The sequence below is a fragment of the Chinchilla lanigera genome, unplaced genomic scaffold (genome assembly GCF_000276665.1).
Source record: "Chinchilla lanigera isolate Chin_1 unplaced genomic scaffold, ChiLan1.0 scaffold00019, whole genome shotgun sequence".
Taxonomy (NCBI): Eukaryota; Metazoa; Chordata; class Mammalia; order Rodentia; family Chinchillidae; genus Chinchilla; species Chinchilla lanigera.
Genome location: NW_004955420.1, coordinates 1,204,932 through 1,227,290, shown reverse-complemented (window position 1 = coordinate 1,227,290; position 22,359 = coordinate 1,204,932). Strand labels below are relative to the sequence as shown.

Below are 22,359 nucleotides of genomic sequence, written 5' to 3'. Positions count from 1 at the left end.
GCATGACTTCCAAAACTCCTGTCTCCAGGGATCTGAGCTTCCGGCAGTAGGACAGGTTTAAGTAGTCATTAGACATGGTCAAGTGTCAGCAGCTTAATGGGAAAGGGATATCTTCTATCCAAATTTAATAACTTCTCTTAAAGGCCCACAGTTTCACTGAAAGACTGCATATCTTTAAATATCACAAGAGGTATTTAATAATTTAGGCATGTACGCTGTGAGTGTAGAATAGTGGGGCTTCTATCCAGGCTCCAGCACACCCCAGCTGTGCAGCTGAGGGTGTAGTTTAACCTCTGTACCTTGTATTGTTCATGTGTGCAGTGAAAGAAATGGTTGTGTCCACATCATGGTGAATTCAGTGAGTTTACAAGAGGTTTGATGTTTAGAGCAGTTCTTGTTTTACAGAGCAATAGTGCTTCCTAAAGTCAAAGTCAGAGGATGAAAAGGAAGATGTTTATAATATTAGAAGAGAAATGCTTATAAAATGTATTGTACTGGTAGTCAATGAATACTATTATCTTCATCACACTATTCTGATGGCTTCGTAGCAGTCCCAAGTAAACCATTTAACTTGCTGCCAGAAACCCTGGTTCAGTCTTACACATTGTTCTAAATGGAAGATTCTGAAGTTAGTAAAAGCATGCCATAGATAGCTATGATAGACTCTCTGTAGTCCAATTCTCGTGCCCCAGGACATTTTTCCTTGCAATTGATTGAGATCTTAGTACATCTACTTTTGCTTCTAATAATGCTACGCTAATGTTGGCTTGTGCTTAGATCCCACAGCTGGTGGCTGTAAAATCCCAGGGACCTGCCTTGACCGCTTCCCAGTCAGTGCATGAGCAGCCCACAAAAGGCCTCTCTGGGTTTCAGGAGGCTCTGAATGTGACCTCTCACCGTGTGGAGATGCCACGCCAGAACTCAGACCCCACCTCTGAAAACCCTCCTCTTCCCACTCGCATTGAGAAGTTTGACAGAAGCTCTTGGTTACGACAGGAAGAAGACATTCCACCAAAGGTACTATTACTATCACTGGTGTGTTTATATCATCACCACCACCACCACCACTACCACCACCATCATCATTGGTCATTATTATCAACACTATTTCAGGCTTTCATAGTAATAAAGAATGGGATAATGCCAATGTACCATCCCTTCTCCTTTCCCAAGCTAGGAGCTGGAATATCATTTATCATTTCTAGGCTTCCTTTTTCCCCTGAAGGAACTGAGACTTGGGCAGTTTGATTGACTTTTAAGTATGTGTCCTGTATTCCACAATTAGAACTCTTAATGCTAGTATCCAAGACTATTTTTCTATTCATACTACAAAACAAAATAATATTTTCACTGGTGACTGAAGCTACATCTAGACAAATTGAAAACTTTCAAATAAAAAGGAAAAGGTTCATTGACTCTTATTGTTTAATCATACAAAGTAAAACTAGATTTCACGGATTCAGTAGGTACTATTACTCCTAGGACATTTTAGATGGCTTCATGTAAGGAAAGCTCCTTTTAGGATAAGTCATGATTCAATTCCAGCCTCAATTAACTACTGAAAATAAAATTTCAGAGCAAAAAAATCCAGGCTTCTCACTGGATAGAACAGTCCTGAGTTCTGAGGTTTTCTTCTTTTGTCTTCATATGCAAGCTATTACTGTTCTCCAGGTATGTCCTGGAGTGTGGCTGTGTGTCTGCTACAAGTAAGCTGTATATTTTTCAAAATACTGAAGTCATTTTTCATTGGATTTTTCCTGGTTTAGGAATCTCTTTACTCTCGATCTCAGCACAGGACCAGTGACAAATGGAAGGTCCCACAATTTCCAAGAAATAATGTCATTATTAATTCCACAAAATAGTAATAGTTTTTATTTAGTGATTTAGATATATTTTTGATCCTCTCAAAAGGATATTACACCAGGACTTCCATTATTTTGAACATGAACATAGGTGATAATTGCACTTTTACTGATGTCCTTCTGTGGAAGCAGAATTTGTGGAAGCAGAATTATCATCAGAAAAAGGTTTCTTAGGACCAAACTTCAGTGTAGAAAATAGGGTAGACACAGCATTCAGAGACTGAAAGCAGAAGCTATTGGTCCATTCTAAAAACATACATGCGTGCATTCAGGATGCTAGGAAGGAGCTTTAGGTCTATTCAAAGATTTAGGTGTTCGTAATTCATTAGGCTCGTCTTTACAAATATTTATGTTTGCAAAAAGAAGCAGGAAAAATAGCAATATTTAATTTAAACAGGCGATAATACTACTTTGGTCATTCCACTTCACTTCACTGACTCATCTTTATGTTGAAATAAATTATATTAAGAAATTAATTTTCCAAACAAAGATCCTACTTTACACTGAAAGTAACTATCTGTACTAGAATTCATAATATAATTCTTTTGAATAAAGTACTGATTTGGTGCACTTATAGTATTTGATTTTATTTTATAAAAATATCTGTAGTATTTACAAAAAAACATTTTTTAATTCAACCCTAGGCTTCTCCCAGCTAAGCTAATACTGCATTTTGTAACTGCACCTTGCAGTCTTAATGGCAATTACTCACCTGGGGTTTCTGAAGGTCCTTCTAGTATTTTCAGTATTAATGTTGTTTTGTAATGAATTTGCTAATTGATTAGTATTTGGGTTTGGGGATTTTAATTAGCATTTTCAAGCTGACTAGAAATACGCAGGATCTATTGTAGTAGGTTCTCTGAGCTCACTGGCTTGTGACGGAATGTCCCAGGTTCTAGCCTGATATCCCCATCTCTCATCAGAGTTTACGATGGGAGCTAAAAGTGAAAGTTGGCTTTATCAGAGTTGTTCTTATTTGATGCAATTTCCAGTGAGGTAGTACCTCAAAGAGGTTTCTGATATCTACCACCTCGCTCCCCAAAAAGAGAAGTTAATTTCTTACCACTTAGTAAAGCAAAATTATTAATGCCTTTAAGTTTAAGACATAAAATAATCCTGCTGAATGGCTGTTGAGTGTGGCTTACTGCCTTCTACCACGAGACTCTTATTTGGTTTTGTTTAGGGAATTTAATATTTCTTCAAGGACTGAAAGATAGTTCTTTCATATTTCAAATTGTTTTTGTAACTTCATTAGAATCTTGTGAAGGAAGTAAGCTTTTCAGACAGTAGCTATGGAAACTCTTTTATGGAAAATATTTGTCAATTCTGGTTTTGCTCCAGGTGCCTCAGAGAACAACTTCTATATCCCCAGCATTAGCCAGAAAGAATTCACCTGGAAACGGTAGTGCTTTGGGACCCAGACTAGGATCTCAGCCCATCAGAGCAAGGTAAGGAAGAAAGGAGGCCAGGAAGAAGGAAGAATCCCCACCCACTGTTATCATCATGCTTTCCTAAAAAGTGTCTGTGTTCTGAACTCACTTCAAAAGCATGCTGAGTTGCCACCTGGTCTATAAGTTTTCATGGACTAGAACACATGCTTTCAATAGCTTTTAGAAATTAGTGTACAATATACACTGAATGATTGAATGAATGAATGAACGAATGAATGAGCCTATCCAGAAGGCCAATCAAGTTTACTTGGACTGACAGTTTTTACAACCTGGGGTAAAATGCAAACATAAATCTGGTGGCAGTACCTCAAACCATTTACTTCAGAGACCATTTGATGGAATCAGTAGAAAAAAATAGACTCTTTTGGATGATTTTTATCAGGTCAAAAAAATATGCCCTGGGAATGATTGGGATAGTAAAAAACAATGGCCAGGGAAATGGTGACTAGCTAACTACAGAGCTTCTGAAGCTTGCCAAGTACAGAAAGACCAGCTCCAGTGAGAAAATCACTTCTTCGGCATTACTCAGGATCTCTGCAATACATTTCTGCTTCCACTGTTGCTGTGTGTTCTCCTTCCCCAATTTTCCATCACCGAGGTATATTTTTACAGATGGGCAGTTGCATTCTCTCCCATTGGTTGGTGTAGCGCTCCCTAGAGAAGCCAGAGAGTAAATATCTTGATAGCATCTGAGCTGATTTGATGTGGTAACAGATGCTGCTTGCCGCTATCATTGCTATCGCTCATCAAGCTTCCCTCAGATTTTTCACGATGACTACAGCCCTTTTTAGGATCCACTAAAATAGCAAATGGCCTCTGCTAAGGCTATAAAAAGAATGAGCTTGGGCAAGCTGGGGTTTTTTTCCCCTTCATTTTTTTCACAGTAAGAGAAAGACCCTCCAGAGAGAGAGAAAGAAAGAGAGAGAGAGAGAGAGAGAGAGAGGGGCTGTGTGTATGTAAAAGAAACTTATGGTTATTTGTACATATCTTTAAAATAGAAAAGCTTTTGATGTTAACACTTTAATTTTCTTCTTCACGTGAAAAGCCTTAGGAAGGGGTCACTCCGTGAAAAAGACAGAACTATACCAAGAGCACGAACCCCTTTAGGGCAGTGATGTTAGCCCATTCTGAGTGGAATTACCGATTCCTAGACGCTCAGAATGAAGCATTTTTTCCAGCGACTTCTCAGATTTGCGCTGCGCTGCTGTCACTAGACAGGACTAAGGAAGACTGGACTGGACTGTGGCCAAGGAGCCAGAGGGGTGTGGACTCTGGGATTCCCAGCTGAACTTTACCTGTCCTTCTTTTCAAGCAGAGATAAGTCTCCAGTTACCAGCACTTCTTGCTGTTTTGACCCCTGCCCTCAGGGCTCTGTTCGTTAGATCAGCAGCTTAGAGTTGCAGTTTGGATCAAGCATTATTTCAAGCTTTAGAGCAAGCATTATTTCAACTTTAAGTATTCTTCCTCCTGACAACCAAGAAGAATTACTATTATATAGTCAAATAAAAAGCAGCTTTTTATTTCTTCTGAAGTGCAATTTTAATAACATTAAAGCCTAAGATAATTGGTATTTGATGATCAGTAGCTTAAAAAATATGAATGTTTCCCTTGGGACCATTTCAATACTGTACTTTGTTCAAAGAACGCAGACTTTGTGAGAGAGAAAGACAACTAAGAGATAATAATTTACAATGAATAGAAAAGATCAAGGTGGGGGGAATCCCCACTGCTATGAGTGGGCCAGTCCTGGAGAGCATCACTGTCTCCACAGGTCTCCATGTGGCCAACATTTAAGGTGTGAAGAAAGCTCTGCAGCTCCAGATTGTATGACATTTATCAAAAGCTTCAAGTTTCAAGTTACCGTATGGAAACAGCTTCTGTTCACCTTTGCTGCATAATAAGCTGGCCAAACACTTGAAACAATGACAGTTTATTATTTCTCACAGCTCTAGGGGTTGGCTAGGAAGTTTTCCTGGTCTCTCTCGGGCTCAGTCAAGCAGCTGCAGAGAGCTCATGTGGTGCCAGCCGTACCTCTTAATGCCTGGGGTCTTCTATCCCTACTTCTCTGCCCCTTATCTATGACAGAACAGCATTTCGAGAAAATTTCCGGTGTATGGAGTTTTCGTAGCCTTCACTTGGATTGTCTCAGCTGATGCCCCACTGGCCGCTCCAACTTTCTTGGCCTCTCCCTGAGTCATGAAAGGAACCATACAGGGAAGTGGCCGTTGAGAGATGTGACTGGCGAGGGCCATTGCTGTGACAGCCTCTCTACCTTCTGTGGGCCCTACGGGAAGTCCTCACGGCTCTTTGTGTACCATTTGTCAGATAATCATACATCCATTTAAAAAAAAAAAAAGCCAGTTTTGCAGGGCTTCTAAGCTACACTTCCTATCCTTTGTCAATATTCCTTTTTTTTTTTCTTTCTTCCTAGTCCTTCTTTGAAGTGATTCTCAAGGGAAATTAGAAAATCAGCAAAGTTGTCATAGGTTCCAAGAAAAATTGCAGGGCTAAAAGAGAGACAGATTCAGGATGTTTTGTTAGTTTTAATTCATTTGCTAAGTTCATCTAATGTGTATTAAAGACCTGCTATCTCCACGGCTGCAAATTGCCTTAGGACCCACTGACTCCAACCAAGACTGCCTGACTCTGGCGCATGAGTCATACTGTCCTCTGCTCTTTGGGGCTACAGGTATTCCTAAGGGAAGGCAACATGATACCTTTTGTCTCCCTTTCTTATTTTGTTTTGGGATAAATTTGTGAATTAATTATTTAAAGACAGACCTCCTTTGCTTTTTCTGCGGCAAACTGAGGGATCCCAAATTTAAGATGTGCTTTAATACAGAAGGATTTTGGGCCCCCAAGTCACCACATGGAGAAGGACCACTAAAGAGAGGCATTTTCCCTGAGCATATTATGATGTGGATGAGAAATAAACCATGTGCCAGTGCAATATTTTTGGTAATTTAGAAAACAATGTTTAAATCAATAATAAATTACTTAGCCCCACTAGAATGGAAGACCTCTGTGCCCAAGTACCTATAACATGAGAATAAAAACAAAGCTTTACTCTTCTGAATACCCTTCCTTCTAGAAATAACTCCGTTATCTCACTGTTGTGCTATCTACACTCACTATTTTAAAGAGCCCTACAGAGAGCATGTTTTTAAAACAGAGACAGTATTGATTAAGTAGCTATACAGGTTGTTCAAAAAAGGGTTAGTTACTGGTAAACCCCTGGCAGGTCCCTGCTTTATACCTGATTTGGGGCAATTTGTTATTTATTTATTTATTTACTTACATGCTTAATAAACTCCATTTGAGCATTTCTGTACATTTGAAAATGTACATGTTAACTATTTAAACCATACATCAACTCTGTGAGGCAGAGACTATAATCATCCCCATTTCATAGGCAGGGAAACTGAGATAACAGAAATTAAGCAAGTTGCAAATGTGACAGATGTAGTAAGTGGTAAAAACTAGCCTCACACCAAACCTACTCTCTTAAGTGCTACTTCATGCTAATGAGGTAGCTGACACTGCTGTCTCATTTTCCCAAGGGAAACGGACCCTTGACCTGGTAATGAATACAGTACTATTTTTCTTCTACCTTTCTTACTGTGGTTTATGAGTGCAATGACAGCTCCTCCTAATCCTGAGGATTCTTATCCTGTAATCCTACGTTTTAGAGGTTGTTTACCCACGGAACATATTTATATCTCAAACACACATTCAAGCTGTAGCTAGGTGTCATCACATCCCTTGTAGCATTCGCTGTGCAAATGGCTAATGTCTGGGTGATAACACAGAACCATGACCTCATGCAGCTGCTCCTGGCCTGGATCAGTGAGCACTTCCCACCTGCTTGTGGACTCCCAGACAACTTATTCTGTCAGGGTGAGCACTTGAGTTTAAACATTTGATTTGATCATTTTAAAATATTGTATTTAAAATCCCAGACACTTTAATATTTAACTTTGATTCATGTGTTCTTTTATAGCAAATTAAAATTTGATCAAGCAAGTACATTCAGAATATGAAAAGATTTAAATTAAGCTAGAAAGACCCAAGCAAAATCTAATAACTAAATGCTTAATTTTTAAAAGCAATTTGCTGTTCCATCCCCAACCTATCTTCTTATGACTTGTTTCTTTTCATTGGCTGTGTCATCAAAGAACAAAGTAAAGTGAATTTTGGCAGCCAGCCAGTTAATTAAAGACTTGGCCCAAGTACTTGGGCATGAAATCACTTTGTAATCCTCATTTTGTTTTGACTTTTTATATGATTCAAGTGGATGGAGTAATTACCACATTTTTACTTTACTATGTGTTTTATAGACCAAACAGTATTATCTGCAGGATGACAAATATTTGAATTAAAAGTTAACATGTAAAGAAATCTAATTGGATGTTTTCAAGTTTTTGTATGTTTGGATCTTAGTAAATTCTGTTAATATGTAAACAAAGAAAATCTAAAATTTAATAGAATTCTTCTGAAATTGAACTTCTCTAAGAGTGTTTATCTCAGACACCTTGACCCCAAGACCCGACCAAGACCCAACCTAACAAGGAAGAGAAAAATGTGGTCAGCGTGACAATTTCCCAAATTACTCCTATTTTACTAAAAAAAAAGAAAACACTAAGATAGCAAAGGCTCTGTAAAGTTTTCTCTATTCTATGTATGGTTATATAGAAACTAAATACTTCTTTTAGTCTCCAGCAGTAAAAATAGCAACCTATTAAGATCAGCACCCACGCTGGTGCACTCCAGTGGGCAGGACTTGTGCTAATGAGGCCCAGGTCAGGGATTTAATGCCCCTGGGATCCAATTAGCTTCAGGCAAAAGGAGGTTCTGAGTCCCAAAAGATGTATGCCCACCCCATGAAATTCTGCTAATACCTGTGCTTCTTTTTTATGCCAGGATACCCTAGCTCAGGACCTCATCATCTAGTGTGGCAGCAGCCTTCTAACTGGTCTGCCTGCCTCTTTCCTAGCCAGGTGTGCATAAGCCTGCTGTGGCAGGTACACATTCTCTGCCAAGTTTAAGTGGCTGGTGCTGTACAGCTTGATTTTTTTCTTCAGATCACTTCATTCTCCCACTGATTCCTAACACAGATTTTGTACTCCTTGGGTGTCCTTTCTACATCCACATACATAAAGACAACCCCAGCCTTTGTCTTTGCGCAGGTCCCTTCCAACTTTCCCGCATACTGCTCTAGAGCCCCCTCAAGTCCTTTTCCTTCTTAACACCAGCCTTGACCCCTCCAGTTTGCACACACATGTGAAATTCTTTTTGGGGAACTGAAGATGTCAAAAATAGAGGAAGCTGATGCTGGATTTGACTTTCTGTCTCAACAACTGGATAGCGATAGATTTTCAGGTGTGGTGAATTATCCCTGCAAGCATTGTGTAAATCTAATGAACAAAAGAAACAACATCTGTTAGCAGTAAATTAAAAAGAAAGAGCTCTGTAGAAGCTTTAAGAATGTTACTTCTTTAGAGACAAAATTATAAAACCTCAGCAACTGCCTCCCACCACCATCGTTTAGATATCTCTTCTGGTGTAGCTCCCCTCATTGCCCAAAGTGCCCCTGCTTCAGGCTTCCATATTGCCCCGTGCTTCACTGCAGGCAAAGCATAAATGAATGGGCTGTGTGTATCTGGCTAAGCTCACAGAGGGCACAGATTGTATCATTTTCATATCTCAAATGCCTGATAAGTGTGTGGTATAAGACAACGAAGTGAATAAATACTTTTATTTGGGGAGTAGTAAAGATATGAAGAAGAATCTTCCAAATTTTCTAAAATATGGGGGCTACTAGCCTGCTAGCAAACTAATTTGTTCTTAATTAACATTTAATAATAACTATCCAAAAGCACATCCCTTTGATAGTAGATAAGAGTATAGACTTCCTGCAAGAAGATTATAAAAAATATAAAAACTCCACTAGCTATACAAGCAAAGGGCCTGATTAAGCAATTCACAGGGGATTATAAATGTGAGTAAAAATCACTCTTAATCAATACCAATTTTTAAATGGCATTAAAAGAGTAAGATAAATTTACCAAATTGCTCCTAATAAAATCTGATAAGAATTTGGAGATGGATCATCACACATACTTCAGTAAAATGTGGTGATACTTTCAGACACCCATTCATACATGTGCATACATGCATACCCCAGCTCATGCCTTTTGACCCAAGAATGCTAATTCCAGGAAACAGAGGCATGGTTGAGCATCAGTGTGAAGACAGATGATGATTCCAGTGTTACCTGTCACAGCACTGTGTGGGAGTACCTTAATATCTAACAGAAGAGGAACAGTCAGACCAGTAAATCTGTACAGTGGGTTGCTATGTGGCCATTACTGCTTTCGGATGTATAAGACAGCGCTCACAATGTGGTGCTAAAGAAGGGACTGGGGGAGTAGTGAGCAAAACTGAGTGTATAATACACTTCCATATATTCAAAAGAAAATTATGCTAGAAGATAATTTACCAAATGGTAAAATGTAATTAAATATCTTCTGGATTGAGGATTATATGTGTTACTTTCATATTTTTACCTTTCAATATATTTCAGATTTCTTAAAATAATACAGGGAAAAAGTGTTCAAAGAAAGTCCCCTTTTAAAATTTACCATCTCAGAATTAGTGTTTTTAGTGTTTTCATTCAAGAATTGTTTCAGGAGTTCATCTCCTGCATATCCAGTACCTTGCCAGGAACACAAATGGGATTGCTGGATTATATAGTAGTTCTGTTTTTAATTTTTTAAGGAATATGCATACTTAATATACATCCCCCCCAGCAGTGTACAAAGGTTTCCATTTCTTCATATCTTTCTCGGCACTTGTTATCTTTCATCTTTCTGATAAGACTCCTAATAGTTGCAACCTGATAATTCATTGTGGTTTTAATTTGCGTTTCTCTGATGATTAATGAGTTAAACATTCTTACATATGCTTCTTAGCTATTTGTGTATCTTCTTTTCGAGAAAAGTCTAATCAAGTCCTTTTCTTCATTTTTAATCTGGTTGTTTTCTTGCTATTGAGTTGTTTGAGCTTATTATATATGTGGATATTGACATCTTATGAGATGTGTGGATTGAAAAATTGGCAAGATTTTAAGCATATAATGAATGTGCTCTGCTACCGGTGCAGCAACCCTGATCTCCGGAGAACAGAGCCTGTCTTGGAGAGCCCCTTGCAGAGGACCAGCAGTGGCAGTTCCTCCAGCTCCAGCACCCCCAGCTCCCAGCCCAGCTCTCAAGGAGGCTCACAGCCTGGCTCACAGGCAGGATCCAGTGAGCGGACCAGAGTTCGAGGTAAACCGTTCTCTTACCTTCCCCTGGCAACATCACCTGGGGAGGAAAACATGAACAAGGAAAAGGGGCTGCTTCCCAACTGTGGCGTGGTCACTGTTGTGTGATAGCAAAGAGCCTCTGAGCTGCTTTCAGCCTTGGCTCCTAAACAGACTGGGTCACATGCAGGAGACATCAGTGTGAACAAAATCCTTTCTACTCTCAGATACTGGTTTTTTCCAGGGAGATCACCAAGTGTTCTTTCAAAGCATAGCTACCTATCACCTGTGTTGCCATGTCCAACTCCTTGCTTGTTTTCAGAATTTCCTGTACCCCAAATGTCCTGTTCCTAGCGTGCCAATTGTCTCTCTTAGTATTCTGAGCACAGTTCATAATTGTATGTATTCCTCATTCTTGAAATTTGAAGATTAAATATACCTGAGGGAAGAATTGAAGTCTTTGACTTAAAAAATACATTTGATTCTTTAATCAGATAGATAAAAATTAGCCTCTCCAGAAATTTAGCTCAAATCATTCATTCATTGTTGTTTAGTTTTCATTAGTGGGAAAATCCATGAAACCCGTTCACATTATACCAGCAATTTTGCATAGCACTACATTGTTTTTAGCTACAACCACTATAAAAGTCTAAATGGAGATTTCAAAAAAAAAACCACCAAAAATAGAAATCCCCTTCTACCCGGCTATTCCCTAAATATCTCCCTGAAAGAGTATTATAGTGATACATGCCTACAAGTACAATTCATAAGAGCTAAATCTTGGAAGCAGCCTGTATGTCCATCATTTAGACAAATGGCTAAAGAAAATGTAGCATTTATAGACAATAGAGTACTACTGTGCTATAAAGGAGTATAAAATTGAGTCATTTGTAGGAAAATAGATGCACCTTAAAACCATAATGTTAGTGAAATAAGTCAGACACACAAGCTTAAATACCATATGGTTTCTCTTACATGAGAAACCCAAAGTATAAATATATTAAAGAGCAAATTCAAAAATAGAAAAAAGGAAACAGTAATATAGACCTTCTGCAAACAGCAAGGGTGGAAGGGGAAAAGGGAAAGGGATTTAAGAAAAGAATTAAGATGTGTAATGTACATGTACCAAACACCCACATGAAAGTGGTCACTATATTGCAAACACATACTAATAAATTAAAACATTTACTCCTTCCAAATCACCTTCTTCAGAAGATAATTTTGCTTCCAAGTGATAGAGTCCACTACTTTTTTGTTGTTTGTTTTTTGTTTTTTTGTTTTTTTTTCGGTTTTTCTCCGGTACCGGGAACCGAACTCACGACTTTGCGCTTGCCAGGCAGGCGCTTTTGCTGCTGAGCTAAATCCCCAGCCCCCGAGTCTACTACTTTTTGAAGTGCAATTTGAAAATGTACTTACAAATTATTCTGTCTGATGGAAATCTCCAGTTCTTTATTCTTCCTTGGCCTCTTCAGGAGACACAAACATAGTCTACCTCCTAATAGTCCTATCAGGTAGTAGTAAGTAAGATCACCACATGTCTATTTTCAAAAGCTTGACATCTAGCATGTAATGTCCATGTGTATGACTTGGGACATGGGCTGGTTCATGGCTTCTCCTGTATGAACTCTGTCATGTTTGTGGTACTTCCCATAGCTATGTATGTCTTTGTATCCCTGAGCCAAACATAAATTTCTTGGCTAGAGAACTGCTACCTTCTCACTCCCTTACCTTTTTAGAGCAAATGTTACAAAAAAAAGCCAAATATATCTTAATTCTTACATTCTTTCCTTTGGTCCGTAGTTTTAAGTTAAAAGTATTCTTGTATGCCTGATATGTCCCTAATTAGGAACAACTACTTTAAAACAAAACATCTCTCCTCTTTCTCCTCTACTGATAAGCTAATAACCTATATAGGAGCTGTTCACTCTGCAGCTGCAGGGACCCCTCACTCCTTGCTCTGTACCTCTGTTCTAGGGCCCTTTCCCTTTATCACAAATATCCATCCTGCCCCTACTTCTTTTTTTCTTTCTTAGAGTACACAGATGTCACTCTATTCCCATTGTAAGACGCTCAAGCAAATGAGATTTTATTTTTTCTCACCAAAAATCCATCAAAATAATTTATCCTGATGAATAAGTAGTAAAAGAAGAAACCAAGCACAGAACCTTAATTTGAAGTGTAGAGACTGGGAATAAAAATTTCGGAAATTAGAAAGAAACCCAGGTCAGTCTATGCAGTCATAACTTCAGTCCACCTCTGTCAACTTTCTAAACCTGTAAAATAGGAAAATAGTACCACTCTGTTGGGTTGGAGCAAAAATGAAATGAGGTGATTGCCAGAGAAGGCACAGTATGTATCAGAAACCTCTCAGTATCAGTAACCCCTCAGTAAATGGAAGTAGGGCAGGTCACTTCCTACAGTTTTTCTTATTGTTACTAGTGACTTCTGGGTTACAAGCCTAAATGTGTCTGCCTGACTTTGTTTGCCTGAACATTTATTATTTTTCCATGAATGTGCTTGGGGATTTGGCTAAGTGAATGACGTGTGCACTGAGTAACCCTGAAGGGATGAATCTTCACAAATGACTCACCCAGAATTCTAATGTCAGCACTCTTTGATGGTCAATGCGTTTCTTGACCCTGTATTTTTCCTTTAGCTAACAGTAAGTCAGAAGGATCACCTGTGCTCCCCCACGAGCCTTCCAAGGTGAAGCCAGAAGAATCCAGGGATATTACCAGGCCCAGCCGACCAGCTGTGAGTGCTTTTCTCTCTGGGTTTGAAACTCTGAATGTACCAGAGAACTCACAAATTAAAGTAGGTGGGAATACACTCATCATTATGAATAAAACTCTTCAATATCAGTAAGAAAGAAGTCACACCTGATTTGGGAAAAACTGAACAGATCTTGGGCTGTTTCTTCTGCCTCTGAATTATTTTGGTGACTGTCAGTGCCCCTTCAGAGAATAAAACAGGAGGAGAAATAACTCGTATCATTCCATAGTTTTACCTCAGCGGCTATGGCAAAAGATGTTAAAACTGGCAGTTAAGGACACTTGAACATGTCCTATTAACTTCTCTGCCCTTCCCTAATATTATTTTCCATATAAATTAGCACAACTGTTTTTCTGCTACTCTTCATGCCTTTAGGAACTTCCGTATCTTTTATGGGATGAAACTTGGTAAGCGTAGTGTCACAGGGAGGCATGGCAACTTGAAATCCAGCTTCATTGCTATAAATGATGGACACAAGTAGCTTTCAAAGTAGCTTTAAAAAAGGATTAAGAGCATGCAGGCTGAAACTGAAAAGTGGAAAATTAATTTGGGATGAGTCACTGTCCACTTATTTCAATTTTCTGAGACTCATTTCTATGAAAAATGAATGCAAAGCCTTTTTGATTTACTCTGTTCTTTTTAAAGTTAGGAGTCTATTGAGTAGAAATGAAGGGAATTCACATTATTCTGGGTTGAACTTCTCTTTGTTCTTTTGCCTTTATCAATTTTGTACTAACGATTCCAATTTTGTGTCTAACCTGCTTCTTTTCTTCTGGCTTTTCCTCTTCTGTGGATTCTTCTGGATTGGGTTCCTCTTACCTCAGAGCTATAAGAAAGCTATAGATGAGGTTAGTATTACCTCTTTTGGGTCATACTTTCACAAGATTAAATATTAAACTGATTTCCTGCTGTTTAATTTAGAAAAGGAGTCCAGTGGAGTTACAGGTTTAAAGCCACTCAGGCCTTGTGAAAAGTCCTAAATGCATGGAATCTGCTGACTGTAGCTATGGCTTTAAGGCTGTGGCTTTGCTGAGGACTTCTGCGAAATCTGGAGGGAGAAGAGCCCTTTCAACAAAAGGCAGCCTGAGATGCTCAGACCTACCCAGTAAAGCTTCCCAGCCCTTCCTTCCAAATGAGTATGTTACTTTTTCCATGTTCCAGTCTGGCCAACAGCAAATATCGGTGATTTATTAATGGCATAGTTTCTCCCTCCAGCCCCTTCCCATAGGGAATATATTCCCCAGCTTTACTAGGAGATGGCTCTCACCAGTTTTACAAGAAAGAAAAGAGACACTATTTTAGAGTCCTCCAAATTTATAGTGTGTAATTTGTGAACAGGGAGTCACTGGGTATTGTTAGATTAATTCTGAGGAACATTAACAGTAGCATCAGTAGCAGCATCCACTTGAGTTAGTGAATCCTGGTGAGTTAAGTGACTTTATTTCTTTATCTGTAGAGCCATTTTTTCCATTAGAAAAATATATGGCTTTGTCAATTGTAGGTAGCTTGCTAAGAAGGATGACTGTCTTACTGCTGTTTGTCGGACCTGCATGAATATACGTAGTGAAATTTTTTTAACAACCAGGCCTTTAAAAAAGTCCTAAATGCATGGAATCTGATGACTATAGTTTTGGCTTTAAGGCAGTAGCTCTGCAGAAGGCTACTTTTGTGAAATGATATGGAAAAAGCACTGACTTAGGGGAATAGCAAACAGCATTAAAATCTTGGCTTCACTGATGAATAGCTGGCTAGTACAAGTCTCATAACCTCTCTAGGCCGGGATTTCCTCGTCTGTAAAATGAGGATAAGAACACCTGCTCTGCCTCAATTACAAGATGTTTAGATCACTCAAGGTCATGTGTGCAGAAGCATTTTATGAACTATAAAGTACTACAGAAAGCCAAGCTGTTATCATGATTGGTAAGGTTTGGGCCAGAGGCTTGGAGCTTTTTTTTTTTTTTTTTTTTATTGCAGGTGGGAAAAGCATGTTTCTGCGCATCTGGTTTTCATTTCGCTTTCGTCAGTGAGCCTCACTTTCTGAGAGTTATGACCACCTCACTGTTCAGAGTGATTTAGAAAGTTATTTTCCTAGTTAAACAGATTATCGTTCATAAAGGGATAAAACTCTGCATGTCTGCAGTGTATGGATAGTATTTGTAGAAAAAGAAAAGGGGTTTTGTAATTGCTCTGTGTGAGGGCCTTGCGTGTCCCTTTTCCTTATAATAACAAGGATGGGGAAATTCTCACTTTTTATCAATTTTCTCCCAGAACAGCTGAAGGAAGAGATAATTTTTTGATATTTCAGATGCCAGTAAGATGGTTGTATGCGTGCATAACACAAGGGAAATTTCATGAGTCCAGAAATTAACATGAGAGTGCCACTCACAAAAGAAAGGGCTATAGTAGATCTCAGCTGCTTAGCCCTGGATATTTTAAGCTTTACAGAATTGCTTTATTTGTTTTGGTGCACTCCACCACACCGAACAAAGATGAGAGGTGACAAGAGAGGTATCTGTAATTATAAACACTTGAGGTGGTGTGAGTTGCACACTGCTGCAGTCTCAGGAGCCATGTGGCTAGAAGAACCCCTCCAGGTGGTGCTGACAACCTTCCCTCACGAGCATCACTGGTAAACCACTGAGAACATGGGCTGTATTGGTTTACCTAGCCCTGTGGTTCTCAGCCAGAGATGATCCTTTCATTGCTCTTCCCTTAGCAGAAATTTGACCAAGTCTGGAGCCAGTTTAGTTGTCAGAATTGGGGTAGAATGTAGTGCTACTAGTACCTTTTACATAGAGTAAAAGAGTGCTGCTAGCCATCCTACAGTACATAGGAGGATAATGAAGATTTATACTGAACCTCGAATGTCAGTCATACCACAGTTGAGAAACTATGAATTAAAGCTTTCTCCCTTCTCCACTGGTGGGTTTTAATATGGATTGCATCCCCCTTGGTGACTAATTGCCATTTAGATAACCCACTGTTGAAATGAAAAGTCTTAAAAATCTTTCTGAAAATGTTTTGCTTATGATTGGTAGTTTAATAGTTCAGTTTTTCATAAAAATTTATCTGGGGAGTACCAATTAATTTTGCACTTTTTAAGGGAATATGAGATTTTGCAGAATAGTCTATGATTTTTTAATACAACGTTTGAAAATAAATCTGTTCTACTTTAGCACAATTAAATATGCGACATGAATATTACATGCATAAGCAAACGTCCTTATGACTTTTTCTTCGTTAGTGTGCAGGAGTCTGAGGAATTATGGAGTACAACCATAAATGGGCCTGAACTTGAGCAATAACTGGTCCAACTCTTTTATCCCTCACTTGACGATAAGGAGCCTAGGTGATTTGCTGGGTGTCATTTTTTAGGTTTCCTTAAAAAAAAATAAGGATACATAAGGAAAAACTCAGCTTAAAATTCCTTAACAATATAATAGTTCAAGAAACTAAACTAGAATTTGAATAAACTGTATTTTGAAAAAGAGCACCTTTGTAGAAAAGTTATGTGAGTAATTTTCAGATTAACTAAGCTCTTTTGAATGAAAAATCATATCAAGTTAAATCTAAAAAGTATTACATCAAAAAAGCCTTTGAATATAACAAGCCTATTTTCATATTTGCTCTGGAGTCAAAAAACTTACCATTTTGCCATATTTCTCTTTTAGGCATACATTCTCAAATATTTTCATGCTAAGTAGCAGTTTTATTTTCCCTTTTTAATACTTTGTAGCTTCAGGCTTAGACAGCCAAGCAGTAAATTACTGGGGAGCTCATTATATGGAGAAAATTGTTATTGTTAGGGAATAAAATGTATGAAAATGGATCTGAACATGTCTACTTTCTATAACTTTGCTACTGTAAATTTCTCCAGAGTGGATGGATAAGAAATAAAACTTCAGCTAAACACATAAGTTATTGGCAAATGTTTTTTTTTGTTGTTGTTGTTATTGGCAAATGAAGATTAATTTTCTTTGGGGTTATTACTTTTGAGTTACTCATTATTGTTATCTTGAAATTTTGAAATATGTCACATCCTCCAAATTATTACCAATTAAACTTAAAAGTAATCTGTAATTATTCCTAAAGTTCCAGAAAAGAGCTTATAATGTTACATAAACAAAAAATTCTGATCAAACATGAAATTATAAAGCAGGCTAAAACTTTAAAGTGTTTCTAAATACTGGGCAATGTTTGGGAAAATGTAGGTCATTTTTAAGATGTAAAAGTTTCCTTAACTCAGTGAGCTATAGACTAATATATTTCTAAATAATTTGGGTTTTTTTTAATCTTTTGTCTTTTTTAAATTTTTCAAATGTCAAAATAAGGAAAACAAAGCCCAGGGGGAAAATATATCATTAACTTAAATAAGTCATAGATGGTAGTATTATATTTTAGTCATTATTGAGAACAAATTATTTTAAACCATATTCTCTCTTTAACTTAGAATAAAATATAATTTAAATGACAAGTAACATTTTAAATACCAGTTATATTCATTGATGAGACTTACATAAAAATCAAAATATAAAATAAATTTTCTAATTTGTTTTTATTTTGCTGACTTTGAAGATTATAATATCCTTCTTCCATAGCCTTAACAAATACCTGGACTGTATGTTCCCGTTAAGCTCAAGTACAACAGTCTCTCCACTTCCTTTTCTATTTAGTGAAGATAAGCAGTAACAATTACCAAGAGGAAATAAATAAAAAGCTGAAATCTGGGGATTAGCTTTGCCTGTTTTGCTCCATTGGTAAAGAAACCAGATATAAGTTTACATAAAATTCTATGTGAGAGTTTTCCTCTTATTTGGTAGTATACATTTTATGTAAACACCACTGAGCCTTTTTAATAAAACTCTTACTTTCCCTTTCACAAATGAACTATGCCCATTGAGACCGAGACTGAGGCTGGGCATTTGAGCCCATGTGTGCATGGAAAAGCCCCAAGTTCACTGGAGAATAAAATGAACGGTTTGAATTTCAGAAACTTTCCTTTTCCAAGGACTTCAATTCAGTTGACATTTAGGACATTAAGTCATCACTGCTTTCCCTGTGATTTTTATGAAATTAGAAGGAAATGACTCCTTCAGTTAATACCTTTCACTTCCTAAATTTCAGCTGAAAGGTCTGATGTGTTTCCTCCCCTAATCTTAACCAAAATAGCTGTGCCTGGCATGCACATGGCACTAGAAAAACACGATAGTTTGTTGTGCTTTCAGAATAAAATTATAATTACTATGTAAACTGTACCTATTGATCACAGTTTTTCTTCTAGCTAATTGAGATAGACTATTTGACATCCTGTAGGTCACCTTTATTAATTTCATATCAGGTGAATTGGACAGATATATTTCTGGATTGAAATAAAGAGAGAATATGGCCATAAGAAAATTGTAGGATTTAGTATTTTTCAATGAGTTTCTTTCTCCCTCATCTCCTGTCTCTCACTGAATGCTCTGATTCCCACATGGGTCACTAAATAGGGAGAAATGGTAAGATTAATATCAAATTGCTTTTTCCTCATTTGCATGCTGTGTGCCATGGGCAGTTTAACCCATGCAAATTAGAGCGGCCATGCTTTTGCAGAACTGCTTCCCTCTGCCTTGCTCTGAAAGCATGGTAGTCAGATATTCAGCACACTGCCTGCAATGTGCCTGGTGAATAAATACCACATCATCACATCCATAAGGCTAAAGGTTTCATCATACTCATGGAAAACTGAAAAATTATCTCTTCCTTTGGGTGTTTGCACATTCATTTCAGTGTTCTTTGCCAGGGTTTCTATCAGGTGACTGGATTTAAAACCTAAGAAAATGAAACACCTATCATTTTGGAAGAGATTCTCTCTTTCTCTCTCTCAGTTTCTTTCAATTAACTCAGCTTTGTGGCTATAAATTTCAGTGGCAGTAGGCTTTGGGGTGGGCCATCATTTGATGTGGCGCCTCTGCTCTCCAGGGAATGATGACACACTAAATGAACCTTGAGAATTGCTCTGTTCTATGACTGATGCTAGATTTTGGTACAGTAGCAATCCTAAGATGGGAAAGGCCATGACCATGGCTTGGGGAGGAGTCCCAGAATCCTGGGAAACAATTTTTAACCATATGCTTTTCCATTAATTTTGAGGGTGATGAACTTCACCTTCTCAAACTAAAATGAAAGAACAATGTCTGTATATACGTGTATGCACACAGTACAGCATACACATACATATGCACATATATTCAGAATGGGAGAGTCTCAGTCTAGCTATTGGTTTTGAACAAAGTTTAAATTGATTTCATCTTTCTTTTCTAGCTTCTACTCGCCACAAACATCGTTTTCTTAATTCCATGCAGTAACTATGTTTGTCACACTTCTCAATAGAGCTTTCTTTCTTGTGCTTAAGCTGGAGCACTGACTTGCTGAGAGATGTAACCTGGGTCATATCTGCAGTTCATATGCTGAACAAACTCTCCTCTCATAGGATCTGACGGCATTAGCCAAAGAATTAAGAGAACTGCGGATTGAAGAAACAAATCGCCCACTGAAGAAGGTGACTGATTATTCCTCCTCCAGTGAAGAGTCAGAGAGTAGTGAGGAGGAGGAGGAAGACGGAGAGAGTGAAACCCATGATGGGACAGTGGCTGTCAGTGACATACCCAGACTGATGTAAGAGGATTACTTTCTTTTTTCTTTTCTTCTCTTTTCTTCTTTTTTTCTTTTCTTTTCTTTTCTTTTTTCTTTCTTTCTTTCTCTCTTTCTTTCTTCTCTCCCCCTCCCTCCCTTTCTTCCTCCTTCCTTCTTTTCTCTCTCTCTTTCCTTTTTATTATTTATTTATTTATTTTTTTTTTATTTTAAAGAGTAAAAGAAGGATAACATAATAATAGGAGGGGCTTACCAAATTACAGACAAAGTGGTAGGAAATTATCAATGGTTATTGTTTTACATATTGTTATCTATAAGATAGTTTCTCAGGAAAACAAATAGACAAACGATAGTGAGTTACAGACAAAAGAGGTAGGAGATTATCAATAGTTGTTGTACTATACATAGGTATCTTCAAAGTGCCTTCTAAATAATATAAATAGAACTATACATGAGTGACCTACTGAATAATCATTCAATAATTCTCAATGGTTGTTGTAGGAAACACATAATAATAAACATGGATCCATTTATGAAATAGGATAGGAACAATACAAACATTACAGAGTTATGGATAGATTAGTAGGAAAATATCAATGATTGCTTTAATACATGGTGGTATCTTCAAAGTGGTTTCTCAGGAAGACAGAGATACACAAGAAGGATCTAACAAGTAGTTACAGCCTAAGGGTTGTCAAAAATCAAGTGAGTCGTCTGGGGCGAAAGCCATTTTTTGTAGCGTTTTCTCTCTAGCCTCCCATCGCATTGGGACCCCATAACCAGTTAGTGTCCTCTCCCCAACTGTCAGCACAGGCAGAAGGAATCCTGCTGTAGACTTCTCCAGAGCTCCACCACAGCCTGTAATGTCAGGGGAAGAATGGCTTCCAGTGAGTCTCTGCAGGTATTGTGCAAGGTCCTCCTGGTTTACAGCTTCCGAGCGGCTCTCATGACCCCAGTCCACTGGACCTCTGACTCTGTGGGCTTAGTCTGCATTCTCATGTTCTCTGAGTCCTTGTTCAGCAGCTGCTCCTCCACTGGCTCTGGACCTTTCCAGTTCTCAATGGCAGGAGCAAGAGTGGCCCGTTGTATGGCATGTATTCCCAGGGGTTGTTCAAAGTTTGAATGATTCACACACATCCTTGGGTGGGCAACTGCAGTCAGTGCATGGTGGGTCAATTGTGTCACTGTTTCTCTGTGTCATGATAGATCTCAATTGAGCGGCGGTGGCCGGCCTAAGGGCCGGTGCGCAACAGCGCTCACCGCCGCATGGCTCCCCATGCACTGGGGGCCCTCCCTCTGGGGGCCTACGAGGCAGGAAGCTAGCCAGCTGGAAGACTGGCGCTCCCCGCCTGTGGCTCCCTGTGTGCCAGAAGCCCTCCTTCCAGGGGCCTACAAGGCCGGGAGTGAGCCGCTGGTCCAAAGACCGGTGCTCCCTGCCCGAGGCTCCCCGTGCACTGGAGGCCCTCCCTCCGAGAGCCTACAAGGCAGGAACCTAGCCAGCCGGAAGACCAGCGCTCCCCGCCCGAGGTTCCCCGTGCACTGGGGGCCCTCCCTCTGGGAGCCTACGATTTCCTTCTTTTTAGCAGAGTCCCAAAAAGAGTCTGTGAGGCCCCAAACATCAAGGCTCAAGAGATCCTCCTACCTCAGCCTCATGAGTAGCTGGGACTACAGGAATGTGCTACTGTGCCCAGCTGGAGAGTACTCCTTAAGTGTAGACCAGGAAGGGACTAGGTCTTCAAAATAAAAGGACAAGAAATATGAACTAAATGTAAATTGCATATGGGCCACTGGCAAGACAAATGGATCTTGGGGACTTCAGTTCTTACTACACCATAGTTCTGTCAGAGTTTCCACAGAGACAATCACTTAGAAAATGTAGCATTTCTAGGACTGTTAAGCTTTTCCTACTCATTATCGTTGCATTGACCATCCTTTTGGTAACTCTTGGTTCCTTTCATCTCCAAGGAAAACAATATTGATAACCAGACTGTTGGTACATGAACAGATAGAGTTGAACTGATAGAGTGAACTCATAAACAAAGAAACTTAGGGATTAAAAAAATAACAGGAGACATATGTTCCCTCATCACCACTACTACAATAAGTAAAGAAAAGTGCACATGGCAGCATGGGTTAGCATCCCAACAAAGAAGCGGGGACTAGTCTTTCAGAGAAACTTCTGTTTAATGTAAATATGCCTGCTATGATTTTCTACTCCATCCTCTTTTTTATCTCTTTTACTTGATCCTTTTTTTCCTATGGCTAGTTTCTGTATCACATACTTTCTGGTACTCTCTCTGTAGTCTGCTTTTTGTATACTTACATCTATAGCTGTGCCTAC

At 38.7% G+C, this 22,359-nt stretch overlaps 1 protein-coding gene across 4 annotated transcripts in view; it reads left to right on the top strand.

Annotated features, from left to right (window-relative positions):
* Nucleotides 1-22,359, top strand: part of Tnik (TRAF2 and NCK interacting kinase) — a 376,373-nt gene that overhangs the window by 315,422 nt on the left and 38,592 nt on the right. For 2 of the 4 annotated variants that reach the window (XM_005382987.2, XM_005382989.2), the window contains 6 exons: nt 778-1,017; nt 3,204-3,310; nt 10,475-10,638; nt 13,270-13,367; nt 14,210-14,233; nt 19,858-20,042. In XM_005382987.2, the coding sequence (XP_005383044.1) occupies nt 778-1,017; nt 3,204-3,310; nt 10,475-10,638; nt 13,270-13,367; nt 14,210-14,233; nt 19,858-20,042 (818 nt within the window). The remainder of the gene's footprint in view (nt 1-777; nt 1,018-3,203; nt 3,311-10,474; nt 10,639-13,269; nt 13,368-14,209; nt 14,234-19,857; nt 20,043-22,359) is intronic. The other 2 variants (XM_005382990.2, XM_005382988.2) reach the window with 1 other exon arrangement.